The sequence below is a fragment of the Arvicola amphibius genome, chromosome 12, assembly GCF_903992535.2.
Source record: "Arvicola amphibius chromosome 12, mArvAmp1.2, whole genome shotgun sequence".
Taxonomy (NCBI): Eukaryota; Metazoa; Chordata; class Mammalia; order Rodentia; family Cricetidae; genus Arvicola; species Arvicola amphibius.
Genome location: NC_052058.2, coordinates 76078640 through 76105910, shown reverse-complemented (window position 1 = coordinate 76105910; position 27271 = coordinate 76078640). Strand labels below are relative to the sequence as shown.

The following is a 27271-nucleotide window of genomic DNA, read 5'->3' as shown; positions in this document are numbered from 1 at the left end:
TTTTAGAAGGAAGTTCTCTCTCTCTCTTTTCTCTTGTGTCCTCTCCTATTGCCAGGGAGTTGTTTTGCCCCCATTTTTGCTTCTGCAGCTAATCCCTTCACTGATAGTAAAACTAGAGTTTCCAACTTTCATCCTGGAAAGGGAACCAGCAGTTTTCCAGGAACTTCAGAGAATTGAGGCACAAGATTAGGATGACTTCAGTATCCTGCCTTGTGGATTGGAAAATTACCTGTCCATTGATTACACGCTAGTGATAACAGCTGTTCTGAGACTACTACTATTGAGACTTTCAATCTCAAGGACAGAGTACCAGGTTCTCAGGCTCAGGAATGATTTGGTTTTTGTGAATATTTTAAATTTTTCTTGGTAAAATCTGAATAAATAAATAAACAAATACATAAATTAGTATCGTGGGTGTATTTCCAAAATAATGCTAGTAAAATAAAATCATAAATTTTATAATCATGTGCCATCTTAGTTAAGTATATAACACAATTATATTCTGTGGAAGAGACATGCTTCTTTTAAGAAATATAAATCCACTTAAGAAAAAAATAAAAAATCACCTTTCCAGAGGCTCTTTAAAATATACAGTAGATTATTTCCATATTTTAAAAAGTATAAATTTTTAACTTTAAGATAAGTGACAAAATAGATAAGAATTTTCTATCTCAGTGTTATTCAAAAATAAGAATATGGAGATATTGGAAGAAATAAATGACATTAATAGACAAGTTTGAACAGTTTTTTATTATTATCAATGGTAGAATTTATTTACAATTCAACTAAAATGATAGCATTTAGTAATCTAAAAGTACACCATATTTAATGCATGTACAGGTCCTGTAACACATTGCAATTAACTATTTCTTTGATATAGAGATATATGCTTATTACTGCATCATATATTATTAGGCAAGGATTTTAAGAACGTAATAGTTAAAAAACATAATTGGCAGATGCCGATGTTGTCAAGTTTGTAGATTTATTTTATCATTGCTTCTCCTTTTAAATTTCTACCCCAATTTTAAAATTCTAAATGTGAGACATAAAAACTTTTGTGGAAGTATGTGGTCATCATCATACAAGCACTAATTGGTGTTATTTCAGTGGCACATTCATTTGCTGGGAAAGAATGTTGTCCTCTTAGTGGATATGGAGAGATATATTAATAGGATCACGCTCTGGTGAACAAGAGTGTACCTCCATCTAATGGGGAATATTCATCAGTTAGAGTGAGTGTGGGTCCAGTCTCCCATATCTACCTGTGTTATGATTAATCTGTTTAATCTATAGGCAGAAATGTGTTTGTATGCATTTTTTTGTTGCTGGTATCAATGCTGAAGTGATAGACAGCTATTCTGGAGTCAGAATTAGTACACAACAACATATGTCCACCCTTCCCCATGAGAAGAAATAGATCATTTCTATATGCTGCAACCCATCATTAAACACAATATTATATGGATATACAGTTATCTAAGTACATTTTCTATACCTAGAAAAATGATCCAAACTAAACCTGACATAGCTGAAATGCTTACATTTTATTTCAACATGTTACAGTGCTCTTCTGGTGTCTTTTTATTGATGGTTAATGAAGAAATAAAGGCTTTTTTATTATGAATAGAATATCAAGATATGTTTTTATAAAATATGGTGGAAGAAAGACTGAATTATTTTAATATAAAAGTTATTAAAAATACTATTGCCTGGTTATTTGAAAAGTATAATAATTTTTTACTGCACACAAGCTGTGTTTTAGAAGCAGTTACACACATTTACCACCAAAATAAGGAATATTACTTCTACTTATAACCACATGGAAACCTCTGACTTTACGTCTTGGAACTCATTGTAGGTAAATGATCGTGATCGTCTCCTAAGATTTGTTCTTCTCTGAGGTCTTCCTTCTATCAAATGTAAGTAGATTTCGGATTTCAGAAAGCGTTTGTAACTGTCTTGTTCCATGAGCTGGTAGACTCTGCTTTGTGCTGCATCAAAACTTTGGAGAGTTGGCTGTGTGATGCTCTTAGTAATTACTTCTTTGGTATGAAAGTCAAGGTTAACCTGCATAAATAGGGACAAGGTATAATTACAGGCTATCTAATACAATGTCTTTGAGAACAGCTCATGGTCTTATAGTATTGGAAGGGCTATGGTGTGTTTGGATATGGGGTTCTTCCTCCTAGGGTCTAGGAATACAATAGTGCACGTGAGGTTTCTTACCTGGCTCTCCTATCCCTTTGTTAATAGTCATGCTTATTCCATCACTGCACAGCTGAATAATGGAATGGTGGCTTCCATGTGATCATCACTTTAACTCACTCATTTTCACAGTGGGGAACTAAAGTCACAGAAGTTAAAGAGTTTAAGTTACAGGAAATGAGAGCTTGGGGCTTGGTTGGGATATCAATAAGACCCTTCTGTTCAAGCTGCTACTTTTTTCATCCTGTTATTTTTCCTACAAGCAAAAATGTGTCAACAGATGAATGTGTCTTTAACATACAATCTCATCTAATTAATTTTATTATATTCCTGTTGATGTATTTGGAATTAATATTATATTTTCAGGAAGCTATCCTGTTTTCCACTTTGGATAACCATATAACCTGTTATATTTTTACATAATTAAGCAAACACCCTTTCTTAGAGTGATATATTCATATAGAGAGTATTGATTTACAGAGTATGTTATAGCTTCAGTATTAAAGATTTTCCAGAGATTTGTTAATATAAGTACAGTAATCAAGGTTTTGTTGTCACCCTGTAACACTATTAGACAGCGATGGAATCCTTAGGAGGTAGGATCTAGCTCAAAGAAGTTAGGTTCTTGAAATCCTGCTTTAAGATGGTACTGGAATTCTGGTCTCTCCCTCAGTTTGTTTCCATTTTGGATGGAAATAGAAAACACTATTCTGAGTGAGGTAACCCAGACCCATAAAGATGAACATGGGATGTACTCACTCATATTCGGTTTCTAGCCATGATTAAAGGACATCGAGCCTATAAGTTTGGGATCCTTGAGAAGATAATAAGAAGGTGAACTCCCATTTCTTCCTATCTCTTGCTCCCCGTCTCTACTTCCAGGCACCATAAAGTGAGCAAGTTTCTCTACCATTCATTTCTGTCATTACATGTATATATTTGTCAAAATGCCCAAATCAACAATACCACATTTCCTCTGAAATGGGAGCAAAATATTTTCTTTCTTTTTCTTAAATTTGAATGATCTTAGGTATTTGTTTAATAAGCAAAAATTAGCATGAGAGTAATAATGTGTAGTTGAATATTGAGGGCATTGGTTCTACGCTGGAAGTAGAAATACTGCTTATTGAATACAGTTAGAAACATCAAATCATTTACTATTTTATGGCAGCCAATATCTGCTAAACTTATAGTCAATTTATGGACTGTACTCATTTAGTTGTAATCAAAAGAAAGGACAATTGTTTTTCAATCAAAACACTGCCAAAGTTGAGTTACATCATTTGTCTATTAAATAGTTTCTTTTGTGCTGTCTTAAGATGACAAAATAACTTCTTTGGACAAGCAAAATTTTACATAGGTAGATAAAATTATTTTTAAATTATATTTATTATTTTGAGAACATGCATGCTATACAATAGTGTGAAGATCAGAGAACATATTAAAGGAGCTGGTTCCCTTCTTCCACAATGTGGGGGCTGGGCATTGAATTTGGGTCTTCAGGCTTGTAGATAAAAACGTTTAACCACCTTTAATGCTGCTGACTTAGTATAATCTTGTAATGTATTACATGATTTTTAAACAGTGTTCAACATATTTATGTTTGTGTGTCTTGTTTTTATCACATTCATAAATCTTTAGTTTCTAATTAGGAGTTGTTTCTGCTAATGTAGTTAATAAAGATTATAAAAAGAATCAAAATGTTGCAACTTTATTCACTCTTTGTCTAACTCTGAAGATTGATTTTATAGTTTTAATACACTATAATATTATGTCAATAAGTAGAAATCTGCAATTAACCAGTTTTACTTTAACAAAATCTTGAGCTCTCTGGTAGAATAAATGGCATGAATCAGAACCCATAAAAGTGTTAAGTAGTTACATGTGTTTTCATTCATTACTGTACCTCTTTTGGAGCATCGTTCTGAATGAATTTTTCATATATTTCTTTGGCTTTTAGGATGATTTGTTGAGGTTCCTTGCATTTCTTGAAATCTTCGCAGGCTACCCAAAATTCAATGTTTTCTTCACTGAATTCAGTTTTAAGAAATCTAGTAAAAGAATCCAGTCCATCTGCCAAAACCAAATAATATTTTGTTACTATGAAACAGTCGTGCTGGAAAGACGCCCTACTTGATATTAAATCATAGGCAAGTACTAACAGTAAAAGTTAGTCTCCTTCTAATTCTACACCTGCATTTTAACCAGTATGTGTGGAGTGCTTCATATAAAATAACTTTTTGAGCAAATGAAGAAGGGCACTGTTTCTATGAAATAAGGCTAAACCACACAAAGATCTAAATCCTTAAATCTAGGAGTAAAAGGAATCATCCTACACAGCCCAATTTACATCTCTTCTATTCATGACACAGATGGATTGTTTTATAGACTTCTGAAGTTTATAGACTTCTGAAGTTTTTTCTCTTGTATTCCATTCTGCCCACTATCAGACCATACTGGAGACCCTCAAGTTCTGTTTCCATTGCCTCTACATTTCCAATTTCTACATGCTCTGCCTTCTTTTTCCAAGTCTCTCCACCAAATTCACACTGCCTGCCTGTCGTGAGTATGAACAGGCTTAAATTCTCAGGACTAACATATTCCATGAGACTTCTCACATGCTTTGAAGGAAATAATTCATGATGGAAAGAGGATGAAAAAAGGCATAACTTAGTAATATGTATTTGTGAAATTTTTGAGGAATATAAAATCAAATACTATTTTCTGAAGTATATATATATATATTAATATTAAAAGAATAAGATAAATATATAAAGTAACAACTTGACATTTACCATTTAAACATTTAAATACACACTATTTTTGTCCTTTTGTCTTATATGCTATAAGTGCTTGAGATAGTCAATAAGTTCTAAAAAATTACCTGGACTCAATATTATGATTGCCTACCTCCTATGTATCTTTGAATGTTTTTTTTCTTTTACACAATCAAGTTTCTGAATATGTAAAATTAAGAAAATGCTATCCACCTGACAGAGCTAACTGGTGAATCAGATGTGCCGACCTTTGCAAAGTGCTAAAAAAAGTGACTGGTACATGATAACTACTCGATCATGTGGTGGTGGTGGTGGCGGTGGGAATGACGAGGATGGTAATATTTGTGGTCATTATAAATAATTTATGTTTAACCATGAAAAGCTTCTATAGTTAAAATATAACAACCTTCAAATTCAACTGTAAGACATTCTGACTTTAAGCTTGTGTTCTTTCAACTGCTTTGGCTATCTTTTCTTTTTCTGGTTATGAGACTTTTAAAATTGAGGCTATTGGCTGAAATGGGAGGATCTAAAGGAAAGACATTATTGTTGAAGAAAACAACTACACAACATACTGAACACGGAAAAGATGAGTCAGTGCCTACATAGTACCTTTACCTCCACTAGCTAGTGTTCTTGGTACCGGAGTATGTGCCGCATGATACTGTTACAGGATATATGATCGCAATGTGAACAAAACCTTGGGCCAAGAGGTGGAGCCAACGACGAGCTGACAAGAAGTATTCATAGAGAGAGGGAGTCTGGAAAACGGATAGAAGAATGCACAGGAAGTAGTTGGGAGGAACTTTTGAGTGTGGGTTGTTGGCTAAAAAGGAAGGTCAGCTGGCTGCTTTTCGCCCTCTCAGAGCTAGAAAGTTTTCCCCCCAGTATCTGACTAGCAAGTCTTTATTGGTAAAATAAAACAATTAGAGACTTAATTAAAAACTATATTTTGCTGCAGAGGCAGTTCCTTTAGGACTTGCACCTGAGCAGCGGGGCTGTGATTGCAGAGCCACAGTCAGTAGCTGAAATAGCAGTAGATTCGGATGTAGCTGTTTTGCTGAAGACAAAGCAGAATGGTACCAAAGGAGAAATGCAAACACAAGGCCAGCCACAAAATTCTTCGATCTACAATGATGTTCTGCCTGCAAGATATGCTAGTACAATGATGGCACAAAGGTTGTAAGAGAAATCAATCAATAATTGACTTGACATAAGATCACTCTGTGATATGGAAACAATACTCAACACTGCTTGGGTGACCAAGAACCTGAGACTAGAGAGCCCAGAGATCTGGAATAAAAAGAAATACTACTGTCTAGAAATGAGGAATGTAGCAATAAAATGACTCATAATGACATTCTGCTATACTCATACAACAGCGCCTTGCTCAGCTGTAATCAGAGAAGCATCATCCTGCAGCAGATGAGAACAAATAGACCCACAGCCAGACATGCCGAGAGTGAGGAATCTTAGAACACTCAGTTCCTACAGCAGGGATGTCTCCCTCAAATCCCTCCACTCAGGGATAAGTGAATATGATGGAAAAGGAGGTGGAAAAGAACAAGAGCCAGAGGAACTGGAAGACATCAAGAAACAAGGCCCTCTAAATCAACAGGATTGATGCAATATGAACTCACAGAGACCAAGGCAGCATTCACAGGGACTATATTGGTCTACATTGGAGAGCGTCCAGAGATAAAAGATGAATTGGAGATATGCCTCTATCCCTATCCCAGAAACAATCTCCATTGATAACCACTTGCAGAAGGATATTTAGTTTCTCCAAGGATGTCTTACTGGGGAAACAAAACACTCTTTAAGTAGGTTTCATACCCAGCAAAAACAGACAACAGAAAACAACCTCTATGAGGTCTTTGGAAGTTTCTTGCTTCATAATGTGTCAAAGCCTTTTCTTTTGCCTTTTAAATTTCATCTTTTAGTTTTAATTTCTTCACCCTTTTAAAAATTCCTTTTAAAATTTATTAAGTTCCAGGTCCCTTCTGTGTATGTAATAGCTTCTAGTTCTGTGTTTTTGTAGGGTTCCTGAGTGGTAAAACAAGTAAGATTTTACGTCTATATCTGTTCCTTATGTTTTTTTCCCTTGGACTATTTTTGTCTGTTTTCTGTTTTTATCTAATTCCTACTTGTTTGTTTCAGTTTTGTCTCATTATATTTAATTATTATCCCTTAGAAGTCTGTTTGTTTTCTAGTGAGAGATAGAAAAGGGGTGAATATTGGAGTATGTGGGAAGAGTAGATGGAGGGAAAACATAATCAGGATATATTATTTGAGAAAAAAATCTATTTTTGGTAAAAGGAAAAATTACTTAACCAGAATTTTTATGCATTTGTTTATGACAAAAGAAAAAAATCTATTACGGAATTGTAATTATTAAGACAATTCAGTCTATGTTATCATTTATGATTCCTTTTATCTTTCTGTTCTCATTCTGTCCTCAATTATCACCTCATATTGTCTTTTCTTGGTCTCTTATTTAGTCAGTAGGATATGCTGAAATACATGGAGACAAGAGGATCATAAGTTAGAGTTCATAAGTTTTAAATTATGTGAAAAATTATATGTACTATATATTGATCATTTGTCTTTTAAACATAGGTTTTCATTTGTAATCAGTGCAAAATTTTGAAACTGCTTGCTTGTATTGGAGTGGTATTATAGAAAAGGTGTTGAGAGAAGGGAAATACACTTTATGTGAACTTTTAGATAAACTTTATTAGAGGAAATCATTTTTGAGTTGGAATGAAAGTATTTTAACAAACTTTCTTTGGATTTTTGTCTCACTTTCTAGTTATAAAATTGCTCAACTCTGTTCATAGCAGCATTGTTTGTAATAGCTAGAACCTGGAAACAACATAAATGCTTCTCAACTGAAGAATGAATAAGGAAAATGTGTTACATTTACACAATGGAGTACTACATAGCAGAAAAAAATAATGACATCTTGAAATTTGCAGGCAAATGGATGCAGTTAGAAAACTCATCATATTGAGTGAGGTAACCCGGACCCAGAAAGACAATTATCCCATATATACTCACTCATAAGTGGTTTTAAAACATAAAGCAGAGAAAACCAGCCTACAAATCAGAATCTCAGAGAACCTAGACAACAACGAGTCCCCCAAGAGAGACACACATGGATCTAATCTATATAGGAAGTAGAAAAAGACAAGATATCCTGAGTAAATTGGGAGAATGGGGACCATGGGAGAGGGTTGAAAGGGAGGGGAGAGGGAGGAAGGGGAGCAGAGAAATATGTATAGCTCAATAAAATCAATAAAAAATCTTTTTATATCTGTTGTCATAGTTGTTACATGGGGAGGATTTGTCAGCGATATTTGAATATTTGGACAGATGTATAATACTGAATTAACTCTCGCTTTAAAATCTTTCTTTTCAAATTCATAGTCTCTTTTTCTTTTCTTTTTACACACATGCTCAAACCCGCACATACTGTGGTGGTTTGAATAAAAATGAATCCTATAGGCACATAGCAAGTGGAACTACTAGGAGAGATGGGTTTCAGTCCAACGGGGGTGGGATCCTTGCAAGCCTTAAAGGTTAAGTTCAATATCAAACTTTCTGAGTCTTCATTTACAAACCCATGTGAACCCATACACACTTCAACATCACATACACACACACACACACACACACACACACACACACACAAACACTATGCACATAGTCATCAAAATACAAATGTAACATGCTAAATCTTCATGATGACACTTGTATTTATATTTTTCAGGACTGACCTTTGATATTAGATAACCATTAATATCTAATATCAATTAGGGGTACATGGGAGGGTTTTGAGGAAGTACGGAAAGGGAAGGAGAAATAATGTAATTATAATCCCTTCAAATAAAAAATTATTTATAAGATATAATTTGTAGGGCCCGGGTCTGCCTTTGTCCTGGGGCTCATCTTGAGGACAGTTTCTGGTCAGATGACTAAGCATCCTGTTTGTTCCTGTGCTCCCTCTGCCCCGCCTGGTGATTAGCTGTAGGGCATTGTTGACTCTATTGTTAGATATGGTAATTTCCCACCTGCCTGGGTGGAATTCCTTGGGCAGGAGTGGGGTATATAAGATTTTCCCCAAGGCTAAATAAACGGTGTTCTTTCTATCTCCAGGCCCTTGTCCGACTCGAGTAAGGTACAGTGGCACGCGAACTGTACCAAGGGGGTAACACAGAATCGGGTGTTACAATAATTCACTTTAATAAGTTTTAAAACATCTTATCTACATGTCCAGTGTCTGATCCATTCTCTGAATCTGTCTCTCATGTTTTAACTTTCTCTGTTCTCCAGTAAGCCTCAATTTAAGAATTCAGAACGTTGTATTCTTCTATTTTCTCTTCAGTGCTGCCTGATCCTTTTTCCTTAGCTTCTTCCTATGTGTCAACATTTTTTCCCTGAAACTTCTCTTTCTTGCTGTACTTTTTATACATTTTTTTGAACTTGAAGGAGGAAAACTAAATGTCAAAAAAAACCTTCAGAAACAATGAAACTTCTCTGAACTAATATTATTAAAAGATTTATTGGTGGGGTTGTTGAGACAGGGTTTCTCTGTAGCTTTGGAGCCTGTCCTGGAACTTTCTCATATAAAATCATGAGAAATTATCAAAAGAAAATAATCTCCTGACTTCAAATATTTCTCTAGCTAATAAAGTCTCTTTTCTATTAGCAAATATAAAATCTTTGATTAATATTGACAAGTTTTAAACACTGAAAGATCACAATTGTTTCTTCAGTCCTATCAGTCATAATTAATAACAAAAGAAACACATTCATTGATAAAAGCAGGCTAAAGGAACTCCTGACCACCATGCCATCGCTACAAAAGAAGCAAGAAGAAATGTGTCAGTCTAAAGAAAAAAATATATAAACAACTAAAGAGACTACAAGAAGGAAAGAAATTATAGTATGACAAAAGAAAGACTAATTAAACAAAAGCATGTCTACACTATAGGACAATGACAAATACATACCTTTCAATAATAACTTTAATTTTCAATGGACTCATATTATCCATCAAAAGAGATAGGATAGTACACTGAGTTTGAAAACAAATTTACAAATTCCTTTTTTGTTACCTTTATGAAAAAATACCTTGGCACAACAGAAGAACAAAGACATAAAATAAAAATATGGAAGAAAATTCCAAAAAATGCAACCAGGTATCAAGCAGGTATTTGTAGTGATATTTCATTTATATTTTAATAAATAAAGTTTGCTTGAAGTTCAAAGAGTAAAACAGGCACACTGATCAGCCTTACAGGCCACGCAGTGGTGACACATACCGTTAATCCAAGTCGCCACCTTAGTTTGCCATAGAAACCAGGTGGCAGTGGTGCACATGTTTAATCTCAGCACTAGAGAGGAATATAAAACAAGAGGAGACAGCTCTCACTCACAATCTCATTCTGAGATTCTTGGAGGCAGGATCACCATTTTAGACCAAGGTAGAAGTAAGAGCTAGTGGCTGGCTGTTTTGCTTTTCTGACATTCATATTAAACCCCTATTCCTGTCTCTGGGTTTTTATTAATTGTGCTATAGGTATTGTTCATTTAATATCTGACAAAATAGACTCCAAAGCAATTTTTATCAGATGACATATTTACTTAAATGGTGGTTACTTCATGTTGATCAGAGTAACAACCCATAAAGAAGAAATTACAGTTGTAAGAATATATTTTATAAATAAAATTCTTACAGTTTTCTTAAGGATACACTGCTAGTTATAGAGTCACAAAATAGTCCCAGCTTAGTGTGCAATTTAATTACCATGTAGTAGTAGATCAACTACACAAAACATGAATAAATATAATAACTCCTGGATTCGAAAACATCAAAAGTAAAATAAGCCTAAACAAATGATTATAGAATATTCCACCAAATACCAAAAAATATAGTTTCTTCTCAGAACCCCATGGAATCTTCTTTAAAAAAAATAGGACATATTAAAACATTAGGGAATAAAAAATAAACATAAGAAATTGAAATGAAAGTCTGCCTTCTATTTGACCAAAATGGAATAGAACTTTTAATCAACAGCATGAGAAACTACACGAAATACTCATACCTATAAAGATTAGAAAATATACTATTGAGTTATTAATAGATATTACAGAAATCAAGAAGGGAATGAGATATATTCTACAATTAAATAACAATAAAACCACAGCACACTTAACTATATGGGTACAATGAAGATAGTTTAAAAAGTTTATAGCACTATGTGTGTACAATGAAAAGAAATGTCAGAGATATTAAATAAATGGCCATAAGGTAAATTTTTATGCATGAATATAAGAAATAAATACAAACAAAAAATGAGAACAAGACAATCCCCAAAACAATGGATAGAGAGAAATAACAAAGTTTAGGACAAAATTAACAAAATAGAAATAAAACTTCTAATAGGAATCACTAAAATGAAGAGTTAACTTTGTAAATGTAAATAAAATCAACAAACCCCTACTTACATTACCAAAAGAACGAGAAAAAGTGACCCAGATTAATTAATTAGAAATGAATAGGGAGACATTAGAAGACATAATAAGGAAATCTGATGAATCACAGAAAAATACTTTAAAGTTTTTATTTCAATAAATTGTAAATCCTAAAAGAAATAGATCTACTCCTAGCAGCATGTGACCTACCAAAATTAAATCAACATAATGTAATTATTTAAACACATCAATGACCATCAATGATGTAAGAAGCAGCAATTAAATATGTTCCAACTAAAGAAATCGTAGGGACAGATGAATTCATCCCCAAATTCCACAATACCTAATACTGGTGTCACTGAAATTATTCCATGAAGTAGAGAAGGAAGAAACACTTCTCTACTGGCTGGCTGTGTGTATCAACTTAACATAAGCTATATTCATCAGAGAGGAGGGAGCCTCAGTTTAGAAAATGTCTCCATGAGATGCCAGCAGTAAGGCCTTTTCTCATTTAGTGATCAATGGGGGAGGGTCCAACCAATTGTGGGTGGGACCATCCCTGGACTGGTGGTGCTAGGTTCTGTAAAAATACAGGCTGAGCAACCCATGTGAAGCAAGCCAGTAAGGAGTTTCCCCTTCATGTCCTCTGTATCAGCTCCTGCCTCCAGGTTGCAGCCCTCCTTGAGTTCCTGTTCTAATTTCCTCCAGTGATGGATTATGGTCCAGAAGTATAAGCCCAACAAACCCTTTTCTCCCCAATTTGCTTTTCCATTGTGGTTGTTTGTTGCAGCAATAGAAACACTAAGACAAATTTTAAATTCTTTTTACAAATCAAATATTACCTGTATATGAATAAACCAGATAAAGACAGAGCCATGAAAAACCAGATAAAGACATAGGCATTTGAACACACAGACACACACACACACATACACAAAAAAAAACAAAAAACCCCAAAACAGGGCCATATGAAAATCAATGAAAAACTGAGCTTTATAGACTAATCTCCCTGATGAACATAGATGCAAGAACTGTTAAGAAAACAAGTGAAAACCAAGTCAAGGACCATCCAAGCAATCATGAACCATGATCAAGTTGTCTTTATTCCAATGAAGCAGCAATGGTTTAAAATATGTAAATCAATATTCAAGTTGATGCAGCAAAGTTATTTGCCAAAATTCAACCTCCATGGTAAAAACCTGGAGTTACTAAGTATGGAGGGGAAATATCTTAAGGTAATGAAGTCTATCTATAACAAAATAATAAACACCATCATTTTAAATGGAAAATTCTTGTATCATTTCTCTTAAGGGTGCCCACATAACATTATTATTCAATATAAGGTCAAAGTCCTACCTAAAGGAATAAGACAAGTGAAGGATATAAAAGGGATAAAAACAGGAAAAGAAGATGTCAAAAAATCTCTAAAAATTACATGATTCTATAAATGAGATACCCCAATATGTTCAACTAATATTTTTGAAAATAATAAACTCTTTTTATCAAAGATACTATGTGACAAAACTGATTGACCCAAATCAGTATTCCTTATCTATGCCAATGACTTATACAATGAGAAACAATTAATAAAATCAATTTCAACCTTAATAGCCTAAACACATGTTGAAATAAACCTAACAAGGGAAATAAAAGACCTATTCAATTAAGATTTCAAATATATAAGGAAATAAATTGAAGAAGACAGTAGGAGCTTGAGAAACCATTAGTGCTTATGGATTGATATAATATTGTGAAATGACCACCATTCTCAGAGAAGTCTATACTCAATGCAATTAGAATCAAAATTCCAATGCAATTCTTTAGGGGAGTTAACAAAAAAAAAAAAAAATCTTACCCATGAAAAGACCCTAGATAAGAAAAATATCCCTGAAAAATAAAAATACGGATGGAGGTATTATTATACATGATTTTTATACCAAAGAGCCATAATAACAGTAACACAATATTTGGGGAAACAAAGCATATGGACCAACTGAATGGAATTGATGACCCAGATATAAGTTTATGTGCACTGCCTGATTTTCCACAAAGATGTCAAAATTTATACTGGAGAAAAGATAGCACCTTCTAAGAAATGGTATAGGGAAATCTGGTATCTCCATGTAGATGAATGAAAATTGGCCCTTATTTATTTATTTATTTATTCATTTATTTGTTCATTCGTTCGTTTGTTTATTTGTTTATTTATTTATTGTTTATAAATAATGCCGTTCAAAATATCCACCTCCTCCCTTTTCCCATTTCCCTCCCACTCTCCCACTCATCTTCCCCCCTCCCTCTCCAGTCCAAAGAGCAGTCAGGGTTCCCTGCCCTGTGAGAAGTCCAAGGCCCTTTCCCCTCCATCCAGGCCTAGGAAGGTATGCATCCAAACAGATTAGGATCCCAAAAAGCCAGTACATGCAAGAGAATCAAATCCCAGTGCCATTATCATTGGCTTCTCAGTCACCCCTCCCCCCATTGACAGCCACATTCACAGAGTCCGATTTGATCACATGCTTGTTCAGTCCCAGTCCAGCTGGCCTTGGTGAGCTCCCATTAGATGACCCTTTTTTAGAACTGAACAAATATCAATCCCAAATGGTCAAATATCTCATTGTTAGACCTGAAAATTCTCGAAGAAAGAGTAGAATGTATATTATAAGATTTGACTCATGTAAGGACTCAGTCACCAGTGGAATAGGACCAGTACTCAGCATTTGATAGGATATTATATTAAAAATTTGTTATACTGCACAAGAAACTATTCATTGAATTAAGAAGTGGTCTACAGAATGGAGAAAAATCTTTGTATCACATCAGTACATCTGACAGAGGGTTAGTAATCAGCTCAATCTTTAGAAGGGTACTTGTATGTATGTGATTGCAGCACTGACCACTTGGTATTTGACAACTAATGAAGAGGATTTTACTTTGGAAAGACTACTTCTCTTGTTCTCAACATTTTTTAGTTGTTTGTAATTCTTTTTCTAAGGATGGGACCCATTAGATATTTTTTTTATGTTAGCATGTTTATTGGTGTCCATGATTTTAAGGAATAGTTTTTTTAAAAAAAACAAAACAAAACAAAACAAAACAAGAAATTGTTAAAGCAAAGTCATGTAGCATAAAAAACCATAAAACAAAATTGTTTGACTTTTGTACCACAGATGAATGTAATAGTCAAGTATGGTAGCTTCTCTTTGAGAAATTAAGCTTTACTACAATCTGATGTTACTAAACATTTATTTTATGTTCCAATTTCCTGTTTGAGAATCAAAATTTTTATTTTATCTTAACATCTGTTTGCACATATGGAAAAGGTGGAACGTTTTCTGATATCATTATTTCTAAATCTGTTAAGTTGGAATTGATTTAATGAGTTTTCTACTAATATCTGAATCCCTTTCATTCTAAAACAATGGCAGAGTCATCTTTGAGAGTATACGTGCCGGTTGCTCTAAACATTTGGAAGATTTTTTCCAGAAGTACACCATTTTCTCTAACATATCACTGGGACCTACTTTAGCATGTTCTTAATTCTATAAGATATTCTGAACATGATCCACTTACCTATTAAAATATTTCTTTGTATTCAAGACTCCCTACTCAACAATTATTAATTTAGTGAGAAATTATTTTGTTTACATTTTATTTTTTGTATTTCTTTCTTTTTAAATACATTTATTTACTTATTTATTTTATATGCCTGCCACTGTTTCCCCTCCCTTCTCTATTCTGAGTCCCTCGACCTATCTCCCCCTCTGTTCTCACCACCTAATCCACTCCTCCATTTCTTTTTAGGAAAAGCAGGACTCCCATGAGTATTAACAAAACATGACATCTCCAGTGCAGTAAGACTAACTACATCTCCATGTATTAAGGCTGGTCAAAGCAACCCAGTATGAGGAGTATATAAATATATACACAGATATATTTTTAGTTATGAATAAGTAGACAATGATAATAGACAAAACTTACCTATATAAATTGTTCACTAAATCAAAATAACTGACAGTATGGAGCAACATATACCAAACACATTCCAAGTGTATAAGGAAGATTAATCTGAACTATAGAATAAGTATAATTATTTTCAAAAGGTTTATATTTAAGGACTGGTTAGCTTAGTGACAGAACTATGCTTGCCATATACAAGTCTATGGGCTTGATCTCAATGGACATAAAAATTCTATTATCCAGAGATATGTAACCTGACATAAACAAAGGAACCCTGAATATGTGACTTCAGGGTGTGATGTGAGGTGGGAAGAGTAACCAGGTAGATCAAGCTTGTCAAGAGTCCTTAAAAGGTGGAAGAGACAGGAGAAAGAATAGATTTGTATCTCTCTTTTTTGCCTTTAAACCTGGAGGATGAAAGATAGGAAATAAGAAATGTCCGTAATTCTCAAAGGTGAGATTTTCCTTTGTTTTGGGGAAAAGAACAAATATCTTGGTGACCCAGATGAGTGATAAAGAGATTTTCCCTTAGATCCTCCAGGAAGAATGAGTGCCTAATGACACTTTGATTTTATTGTCATGGCACCTGCACTACACTGCTCAACTACACGACTGTCAGATTGGATTTGGGATTAAGTTACCACCAGTTTGGAAAGTTGATATAGCTAAAGGAAAAACACCCCCAAACTACGTTTTGTGTATACACATTTATTTCTCCAACTCAGAGAATTCATCTGTATTGTCATGATGCATTATGTGATTAGATTTCATGTTGTAATTAGTCCTTTTAATATATTAGAATTATAAGGAATAAGTAGTCAGATAAAAGCTGGGAAGACTAAATATCATTAAGCATTAGAACAATGAAAGGCTGCCCACCCTTAAGACAAAAGCGTTACATTGCCTCTGTACTTCTGCACTGGGATTTCTCTGGTCAAGCAAGGTTCTGCTTTTCTGTAACAAAAGGACCCGGAAGAACAAATGTTGGTAATTACATATTAGTGAGGAGAGTAATGGAGGAAATGAGAGGCCAGACGAAAATGCCGAGAGGAGACAACTTGAAACTACTAGCAAGTTGTAGAAGGCACATGCAGTCCTTACATGCTGTGAGACTTTTCAGCTCAAAAACAACATCTATTTGCTGACTGAATGCTCAGCATTTGCTGAACGAGTCAGAGAACTGACCGCAGAGAAGCAGTCAGTGGGGTCAAGTGAGTGATATTTAGTCGCTCCTTTTGCTTTGTTAGCTCAGTCAGTGTATTATTTATGGGTTTATTTTTCATACTGAGGGATGTGTTTTGCTCGAGATGTTCAAGGGAAAAATAAATGGATGAGATTTTCGGGTTAATTTTTATGAGTAGTATATGATGTCCAAATATGGGAAGATATACAAGTTTCCATAGCAAAACTAATTGATCTCTGGCCTTTATACTTTAAAATCTTAACAGCTATCAAAATGAACTAACAGAATTAGCAATCAGGGGTCCCACTTTTACTGCAGTGGACTAGCAAATTGGGCCTCCTGGCGTGATTTTCTTCAGTGTGTTCTTGCTTGAATACCTCCCTTGCCTGAATCTTTGTTTCTGGACTTCTGTGTTAAAGCTTGTGTCACTACGACTGTCCATGGGTTTCTTCCTCTAATTAGTAAATACCCAATTGCAACACTCTTTTAGTACTTCGCATGACAGAGGAAAGCAGGGCGATACCTTTAAAAATAAGTGACAAACACATTGTTTGGCTACTGGTTGGTCACGGAGGGAAACTTCCTCCTTTTCTATCTGTATGACTAAAACAATAGATCTGCAGCCTAGTCTCCTGGTCGACTTCTTTGTCATTGCTTAGTCTCCATATTCTGCTATAATGACTAGAAAGACAGTAAGAAGTGGAAGGAAAGCACGCGATAACTGCACAGCTAAAGCTGATTTGGAAAGTGGAGCACGTCTCTCCAGTGAAAGTGGAGCACGTCTCTCCAGTGAAAGAAGAATCACTACAAAAGAAGCTGAGAATCAGATGGTTAGAATTGAGGGCAAGGCCTTTACCTCAGCTCCGATCAGGGTTAAAATATAACCAACCAACTAATCAGTCAACCAACCCACGAAGGAAAAAACATCCTCTGGACCTAGTTACAAATATTTGGCTCTACAGAAAGAAGCTCTTTTTTTGTTTGTTTTTGTTTTTTGGATTTTTTTGTTTTGTTTGGGTTTTTTTTTCTCCCATACTTCCTTTTCCCCCCAAATTTCAAAAATATTGAGATGTTTCTTCCAAATCAATTTTCAGTTTTTCTTAGACTTGATTCTTAAAGTAGTTTAGTTTATCATTTCATTTGTCTCTAATATGTACTGTCAGAGCATCTAGGATCTTGGTATTTTCTAAATTAATTCTTATTTCTTACTGAAGTTCAATGTGGTGATATATTTAAATGAAAAGTTTTGATAAAAATCAATCTCTGTAGGAACTTTTCAAATATATGTTAGAAAATAATTGGAGTCAGGACCAAAAATGATTTTGAGAACATTTCCAGATAATTTTAATCATAAAACTACAGAATATTCATATGGAAATGTATCCTCCGTAGTTATTAAAAATATATCTCTGGGGATTATTCTGTTTATGTCACGTTCTCCTATCTATTCTCTTGCGTAATAAAAAGGATTTTTGTTTCTTGTCGTCCTCACTTATTCTTTTCTTATTATTTGACTACAAATGGAAGGAAATCAAATTAAAAATCAAGTGCCCGTCATATTGTACCAATAATTTTTTTATTCCAGTCATATCTAGTTTAGAAATAAAAACCCAATGTTTTGTTCATTTTCTTTTTGAGTGGTTGCACTGACCTCAGTAAATGGTTAACACACTTTTTTCAAATTATATTTTTATTCGTTTGTCATGTGGAAACAGACTGAACACTTGAAGCACTGAAGATATCTGTGAATGAATAATTGTTTTCACTTCAGACCATAGCCATTACTTTTCATATTAAAGTTTTCAATTACAGCAGCATATTTGTAAAGATACCTAAAACAAATTGTCACTGATCATATATCTAAAACTTTTATTAAATGGAAAATAATCTCTAGTTCATTTTAATTGAGAATCACCTAGTATAGGGTCTATGTTAGGAATGCAAATGCAGTAATAGTAATATTATAGTTAATATTAATTATAGCAAAAATTCTGAGTATTTGCAGAGGACTTGTTATGATTTTATTTACTTTTCATAAATATCATACATGATTAAACCCAGTGTGTTTATAGATGAAGTACATGTCACATATAAGATACCTAATTTGCTCAGAAAGAAGAGCACATGGGAGATTGAACTCAAGCTAATTTTATATAATATACACAGCTTCAGCCAATAAGTGGCCGTGACGACAATGAATGGCTACCAGTTGACTAATATGGAAATTAGCTGATCGGACAGACATATGTGTACCAAGGATAAAGAAAGAATAATTGAAGAGTCATTAGTTCTGTTTGGAATAGGAGGAGAATCAGCTTGTATTCCCGTTAAGCATGGGTGGTCTAGAAAAAGATCCTAACTCTTATTTCACAGAGTCCTTCTCTAGATGATAACGAAGGCAGTTTGCCTCATCTGTCGTTGTTCTCTGTTACAACGCACAAAAACTTTTGGTCCCCTTGGCTAGTCTTGGGTTGGTATAAATATTAATAATTAAGCAACAATAATATCAAGGAAAGTGCTTGGTGGGTGTGCTATGAGATCTCATTACATGATTACTTAAGTGAATAACTTTTGGTGATATAAGCATACATCAGTGACAAATATTAACTCATGGAAGGAGTGAATAAAGTAAAAAAAATGCACATTTGTTTTAAATTTAAGGAAATTTTGTTTAAGAATTATATGCAAGCAAAGTTAGTAACTTTGAACATCCTGTTCCTCTTACTCTGGATGGCAGTGCTAGGTTAGACCACAAAGAAAAAAAAACTTACTCAGAGGCAGCAACATCCCAAGTAGGCAGAAGCTGGGAGTGTAGCTGCCACAAATGCTTGATGGGATCTGGGACCAGAATTCACACTGGAAGACGCTTGCTCCATGTGTCATACAAACATGAAGTACTTATAATTTGATGTTTCTAAATTGAACATCTTGCATCTGTTACAGTATTGTTCAGATGCCAAGAAACCAAAGCGAACAAATCAAGAAACTCTAAAGCTGGAAGCTTAGGTACAGTATAAAATCTTACGTATCATATTGAATGATTTCTTTTTTAATATTTGACTTTGAAGTTCTGAGATGCCATAGGGTGCATGGTTTCCTTTGTAATAACGATTTAAGCATGTGTCCCAAATTTAATACAGACTTTTAAAATTTCTAACCTTTATCTAGATTATAAATCTGTTGACGGGTTATTTTGGGTCACAAACTTAACTTTGTGGGACATTAAAACCCCTTATTGTATAGAAAACTGGTATATAAGTAGAATTTAAAGAATAACTTCAAAAACCACAAAATGGAAAATATAAGGAGAAATACTCATTTCCTTTTCCAAAAGGTTTTCTTATAGTTCATACTCAAATTTACAACTAATATTTCCCACAGTTTAATCAATTTATATCTTTAAATCCAAGGAATAATGACTGATATTCTATTCTTATCCTTACATATTACAAGTGACCTTCAGCAAAAATATTTTAGAACCATAATTAAAGGTATAAAAGCCTCTAATGAACTAATCTTAATGAAAATATTTTGAATATTTGCAATGACTAGGAAAGGACAATCAAAATGAGCAGTGAAGTATTTCCTAATTAATAGAGACTCCTCTCGCAGAAGGTGCTATTCTCTTCCAAATCCCTTTGTGACAGTTTGCAACTTGTCTATCTATGTGCCAGAGTCATTTAATATTCTAGGTCTGAGCCTCAGAAACACTGAAAAACTGCTGATAAGATTTTATGTCAACTAAGGAGTCACTAATAGTAACCTGTTACTCTCTATATGCCTTTTCTTGCACTTCTCATGTAAAACAGGAACATTATCTTCCACTTAATGGAGAGAAAACCAAGATATTGTTGACTCATCCTTTTCTTTAAACCTCCTCACTCTAAAGTAGATGCACACAATCAGTATCTTATCAAGATCATTGAATTTCCTTCCAACATAGTTTTTACTCAGTATACAGGATTTTATTTGAAAAATCCTTGTAGGTATTCCATTGGCCTTCAGAGCAGGTTTGCAGCATAAAAGTTCCCCAAAGTTTGGCCTTAAATTGATTTTGTATTATGCCAAAATACTCTCTCTCTCTCTCTCTCTCTCTCTCTCTCTCTCTCTCTCTCTCTCTCTCTCTCTCTCTCTCTCTTTCTGTTTGTGTGTGTGTGTGTGTGTGTGTATAATATACACAGCATTTCACTTGCATTATATCACATACAATATTTATATTCATGTTGATAAGTCTTACTTCTATAAAGGTGGTCAATGTAATTTGAAATTAATGACTATGAATGGCACCACTTTGATATTATTTTTTGAGTCATGAGTTCATTTTGATTTACTAAACAGAATTTGTAAATTACTAAATACATACATTTTAATTATAATTTTTTAGGATTCATTTTCAACTACATGCAAATTTCCAATAAATAAAGATTTAGAATAAAAGTAACTGAAAATTGTCATAGAAATACGTAAGGAACAAAAGTTGGATTCTGTTGTATTAAAATTTGCCATGTATCATTGAACTCACTTAATTAAATATTCATTTTAGAACAGATTTGTTTTTATAGATTTTGATGCTCACATATTGTTTTCATATTATCTTCATTTGATTTTTTTCTACAACTAATACCTTTTATTAATATGACACATAATAATATTACTGAAACCGTTTTTATTTATTAACAAAAGTCCTTGCCATATACACATTTCATTGGATTTAACTTTCTATGTGTTTCAAGTTAATTTAAAAATTAAACTGTGAGTAAGAAAATCATCAAAGGTGGGCTGTATAGTTAGCTGAGCATTTCAGAGAACTTGCAGCTATTGCAGAGGTCCCAGGTTTAGTTCAGTTCTGAGTACCTACATGGAGGCTCACAATCATCTTTAACTCCAGTCCCAGGGAATGGAAGCCCTGTTCTTATACATGTGGTGTATATTTGTGAACAGCAAAACTCTCATATGCATAAATAATAAAATAAATAAATATAAACAAATCTTAAAATGGTAATTATCCAAACACCTCTTATCTTTCTTTCTTTGGAATATAGGGAAACCCAGAGACTCTTCTATTTTACTCTACTGGGTACTGTTTCTCATTTTTTTAAAAAAACTCTCCCGATATTAAGGTACATACTGCAATAAAGAAGCACTTTTCTGATTCCCCGAATCCGTCAAACAATGGAAGTCTTAAACCTAGACTACCTGACGCTTGGAACATCTCTTTCATTTTGTATGCCAATGAATTTCCAAGGCTCCTCTAGAGCTAGAGTCAACACTACTTATTCTGTAGTTCTAATGTTAAAGCTACTACTTCCTGTGAGTCTTTGCTGGTTTTTACAAGAGCTCATTTTAGGAAACAATGCAACCAAATTTCTATTGCACCTCATTTGATATGTAACTTAATTCCTTGTTTGACTAAATTGAATGTTTCATTACCTTTATACAGATAATGGCATACTGAACTTGAGTAACCATCCCATATAAACCCAGGGAATTTATATATAGTTTAAAGGATTAGAGACTTTTTTGAAATGTCTGTATATGCATTTTTACAATAGGATCACTTTACAACTACTCATCTAATTTTATTTTACACCCACAGTGCCAAATTACTAGTAATAGACTGAGTTTAATATTGTAGTCCAGAGTATTTTAGGGAATTATTGAAATTTTATAATTTAGTGTTACAATTATCATTGCAATGAAAAATAATTGAACCAATAAAGTAATACTAGTGACATAATTTGTGAATTTATTTAACTATTTAGTACTTTGGCCATAAGACGTGATTTTAATATGCAAGTCGGTGAGGGATGACTGTTTAAATTCACATTGCTTTCTCTTACCTTGTGAGTAGTTTACAGCTTGTTAATATTTCCACTGCTAGGGAAAATAGTGTCAAATTCACTTTAACCCATTTGCTTTTCAGTACTCGTAAATGGAATTTACAGAATGTGAGGTAGGACTTATCCATGTACTAATATTTCTTCACTTTGGATGTCAAGGACATGATGAAATTGCTATATAGTAAGTTAATTGGAGTAATAAATCCAGATCAAACATCACTTCCAATTGAATTTCCAACACCTTTTCTCTTTGTTGTCTAGTTTATAACTTACTGGAAATAGAAAAAGATTATTTTAACGTGATAATTATTATAATTCATTATAGCAAAAGTCATTTGTATTTGTGTAAATGCCACTATTTGTTAGCTTCATATTCATCATGATATTTAATATTTTTTGAATCTGTTGCTTGGGAAATCAAAAATTCTTGGTTTACAGCTGTGGGAACTGAAACCCGAGAGTAACTAAGATTATACAGACATTTCTGTTAGAGAAACTTCTCACATCTCAGAGGGGCTCCTTTATAACTTTTTTTTTTTAGAATGAATTTAGTTTTAACATGTAGACACTTGATATATTTTAGAGTTCATGTTCCTGTGAGGCCCTACCAATGAAACCATATATCTCTATTTCTAACAAATCATCTCTCAGTTTTAAAGAAGAATCCTCTTTTAAACATAATATTTATTATTTGAGACTGATGAGAAGTGTGTACAAAATGTTAACTGAAAGAAAATTCTAAAAAGTAAATTCTTTAAAGTTGCAATTAAGAAGGAACTTATATTTACCTGAAGTAAATTATGTATAGCAAAATAGTCAAGCTGACCTTACACGCAATGTTTCATGTACACAGCTTACTTAGGTATGCATCAACGGGTGAGTTCATAAGAATGTGTGGTATGCCTTCATATTCAGAATATTGTACATCCGGAAATAGGAATGCGTGAAAATACGTCATGCTGAATAATTCGGGTATAAACCAGAGGCTCCATGTAGAATATAAACAAGTTCATCTCATAGAGGTAGAAGACAGAGTTATGGTCACCACACACTAATAGAAATTGAAAGTAGAATATAGAGTATAAAAAACTAAACGGGGTAAAAGGAAGTAGAAGATACAGACAGGTTAGGGACTGAATGTAAATTTACTTATGTTGGAAGAGAATTGACTTGGGTGTTCTATACATATAGTGGAGTGAAGATGAACAATAACTTATTGTAGTTATTAAAGTATTAGGAGAAATTATTTTAATTATTTGAATCAGAGTATCAGAGCCCAGACTGACTTCAAACCTATTATGCAAATAAGGCTAATCATAAATCCGTTGCTCCTGTTCCCAACTCCATAGTACTGGGATTATAGGATGTGACCCACTGTTTGGCACAGAAGAAATCACATTAAATGTGCCCAATAAGCAATGAAAATATTGAGCATTATGTATATGCTAGTAAATGAGGAAACACAAAGGCAATTGCTTCTTCCTAGTGCTGAAAGGAGCATAGTTCCTAGTGTTCCTCTCCAAGTTTCCCTGGTCATGAGAATCATTTTTAGCAGCACGCACTTGAGCATGGAAAGCCTGCTGGGTCTGCCATGCTCAAGGGTAAAGTGGTTTCCTGCCCTGTTCTTACAATAGTCTGGGGAAGTAGCATAAAAGTGATGGTGTTTCAAAGAATTAACTACGATGCAGAAAGAGGAGAGCACAAAGAAAAGCTGTGGCGGAGGATGCCGGTGTGTCTAGTTAAGTAAGTTAAGTAAGTAAGAACTTTTAAGTAAAGAAAATAAACTGTATTTTTCTATTAAGTAGTAAGTGCAAATTTCTGAATTTCAAACTCGAGAAAATTGATGAACTGAGTTCAGAAAAGTTTGCATGCCTAGTACTGGAAGTAATAATCCTGACTGCCTGACCCTGACCCAAACGTAAGGTTAAAGAATCAATCAAGCCTGTTCTATTTTGGCCTCTTCTCCCAAATAGCACACAATCCTCAGCATTAACAAACACCTGGTTCTTAACTTACCTATAAGATTCTGTCTTAAAAATACGTCTACATATATGTAAATAACAATAATTAGTGAAAATATAGGTCATGAAATTGAAAAAGAGCGATGAAGACTACATGGGAGTTTACCTAAAGAGGCAAGTGAAGGGGAAATACTGTAATTATAATATCAAAAAATAAAAGAAATAATTTTTAAAAATGGATCTGTTATAGAACTACTTAAAGGATTTTATGACAATTTTTAACAAGCTATCTTCCATAAGAGTTCCCTAAATGTCTATCAAAAAAAACCACTTCAAGTTTTTGATTATTAAGAACAAAATAATGTGGTTACTGTATTTAGTATACTTTTAATAAAACTAATTCTCTTTCAAATATAGGAAATTTAAAATAAAAAATTTAAAATTTAAATGTACTAGTTGTTAACTAGGGAATAAGAAAATAATTAAGATTTCACCAATAATAAGTACTTCTGAATAAGTAAAAAAATTAAAAATATTTTTTCTTTAGATGAATACTCTTTTCCTTAGTTATCCCTTTTGATGAGAACTGAGATTACTGCAAATTCCTTATGGCTATATAAACACCTGATACCTGTTTGCCTTTCATAACTGCAGGCATCTATTTTTAATATTTTATTTAGAAATGAGGGCTAGATAAAAATACCACTAACCTCTATGAGAAAGCAGTTTGTCAAATGATTCAGCCCATTTCTCTGCTTCTTGAGGGGAGACTCTGCAGAAAAGAGAAAGTTTGTTGAAGGAGTGAGCAGCCTGTTTACTTTTGAATCTGTCTGCAGGGACTCTGAAGCCTATGCTTTCCATTGATACCTCCGAAGCGCTCTCCTATTTTATAAGCCAAGTCAAACTGACAGTAAGATCTTCAACATGAGTCCGTTTTCTTTTGAACTTCCCCAATGAACAATGAAATATTGCAGGTTTACCCAAAGTGTCACAATTGTAGTTTTTAAATATAAGTAGTCATATATTAAAGTAAAAGTACAAAAAATAATAGAAATCTGTTTGAGAGAGAAAGTGAGACAAAGAGAGAGAGATCACATTTAAAAGTCACATTTAAAAAAATTTAGCAAATAAGAAAGCATAAACAGTATCTTTAAAAGTCCTTTTTTTTTAAAAAAAAAATGAAATTTCCTACAATCTGTAACCGCAAGGTGCTTGGTTTTGTTCGTTCATTTGTTTGTTTGTTTGTTTCTTTTTTTTTTTTTGAAAATGCATGAAGTTTGGTGAAGTTTCAACAGATAAGACAAAAGCTGTTTTTGACACAATTGGAGATGCTAATAAAGCAAACGTGAAATATTTTTTCTCTTTAACTAGACATATTCAAATTTTTAATAAAAGTAAGCTAATATATAAGACAAACTTTTCCTTTTAGTTGAGAAAATGCTTAACCAAAGTATAAAATTTTCTTTATTTGGTATTCTTTATTTAGTATTGCTATCATACATTTCTGAGGAAAGAGATAAATAACCTTTCCTGTTGACAATTTCATAGTATTTAAACAAATTAGTATTTATCTATTTATGGGCTATAAAGTATATCATTTAAAATGGACAGGTCTATTAATTATAATAGAATATTTGTAAAATTCTTTTTTTTTTTTTTTGGTTTTTCGAGACAGGGTTTCTCTGTGGCTTTGGAGCCTGTCCTGGAACTAGCTCTGTAGACCAGGCTGGTGTCGAACTCACAGAGATCCACCTGCCTCTGCCTCCTGAGTGCTGGGATTAAAGGCGTGCGCCACCATCGCCCGGCTTAAAATTCTTATAATTATTTGTTTTGGATTATGAAAGTAGTTGAACCTTAGGACTATTCTCTGTTTGGAGAACAAAAATGTTGAACTATGTTCATGTTACAATAGATTTCTAATAGCGTATTGATTTTTATTTCTTTTTCTCTAATTATTAATTATAGAACTAGAACACTATGCTCACAAGGAAATGATGGTCCCAACCTTGTTTCTTTGGCCAAGAAGGCAGATCTGCTAGTCTGAGTCTCCCCATGGAAATCAGGCCTCTGCAGGAGAAGACTTAATCTGTTCCTTTTCTCTTTAGCTCTGTAAAAGCAATAACACATTCAGGATAATTCTGATGTCATAGAAGTCCTATTAACCTACCCAATAAATTTGGAATTGATACACACGCACAGCCAGTCAGAAATACACATTCTTTTACTTATCAGTTTTACTTCAACAGTAAATAGAGGAATTAGCATAGCATGTACCACATATAATCTTTTTTACTTCAACAGACTATTATTTGAGAGTCTGTTTCACTATATATTACTTTAATGCTTTGATGTGACTAAAATTATCAACCTCTTAAAAATGAAACAAAATTAGACTAAACATTTTTTTATTCCAAAAATTTAAGAAATAAGAAAGTTTCTCCCCTCATTTGCAGCACTACAATCAGTATATTTTCAACAAAGTATTTAAAAAGTCAGAGCTAATGAAAGTTATCCAATCATACTTTTCAAAGTACAAAGCTGACTTAAACATCTCTAATTTTACCTGATTTTAGACTCGATGCTTGCTTCTTCTTTTCCTGACCCATGCATTAGTTTGAAAAAGGTTTTCTCTTTTGATTCACACATATTTAATTGAGGAAAGAAAACTAGTGATATTTCCATATTCTGTCCTGATGATCAAGAGATGTCAGGTTCACTCAATCTGTTTCTCTTCCATGGAAGAATGCTATTTCATAGTCATACATGGTGCATAAAAGCCTTCACACAGGGCTTGCAGAGGAGAAAGACCAGGCAAGACCGTGAGCTGTGTTTCTGCTTTTGCAATGTAGAAATGAGGAACTCAAG

General features: G+C 33.6%; 1 protein-coding gene across 1 annotated transcript; it reads right to left on the bottom strand.

Annotated features, from left to right (window-relative positions):
* Positions 1-731: 731 nt before the first annotated feature.
* Rgs18 (regulator of G protein signaling 18) lies at positions 732-27271 on the bottom strand. Its single transcript, XM_038349559.1, has 5 exons — positions 26970-27271; positions 26412-26513; positions 25117-25178; positions 4115-4281; positions 732-2070 (listed from the first exon to the last, which is right to left on the bottom strand). The coding sequence occupies exons 1-5, from the start codon at positions 27086-27088 to the stop codon at positions 1813-1815; spliced, it is 708 nt and encodes a 235-aa protein (XP_038205487.1). The 5' UTR covers positions 27089-27271; the 3' UTR covers positions 732-1812.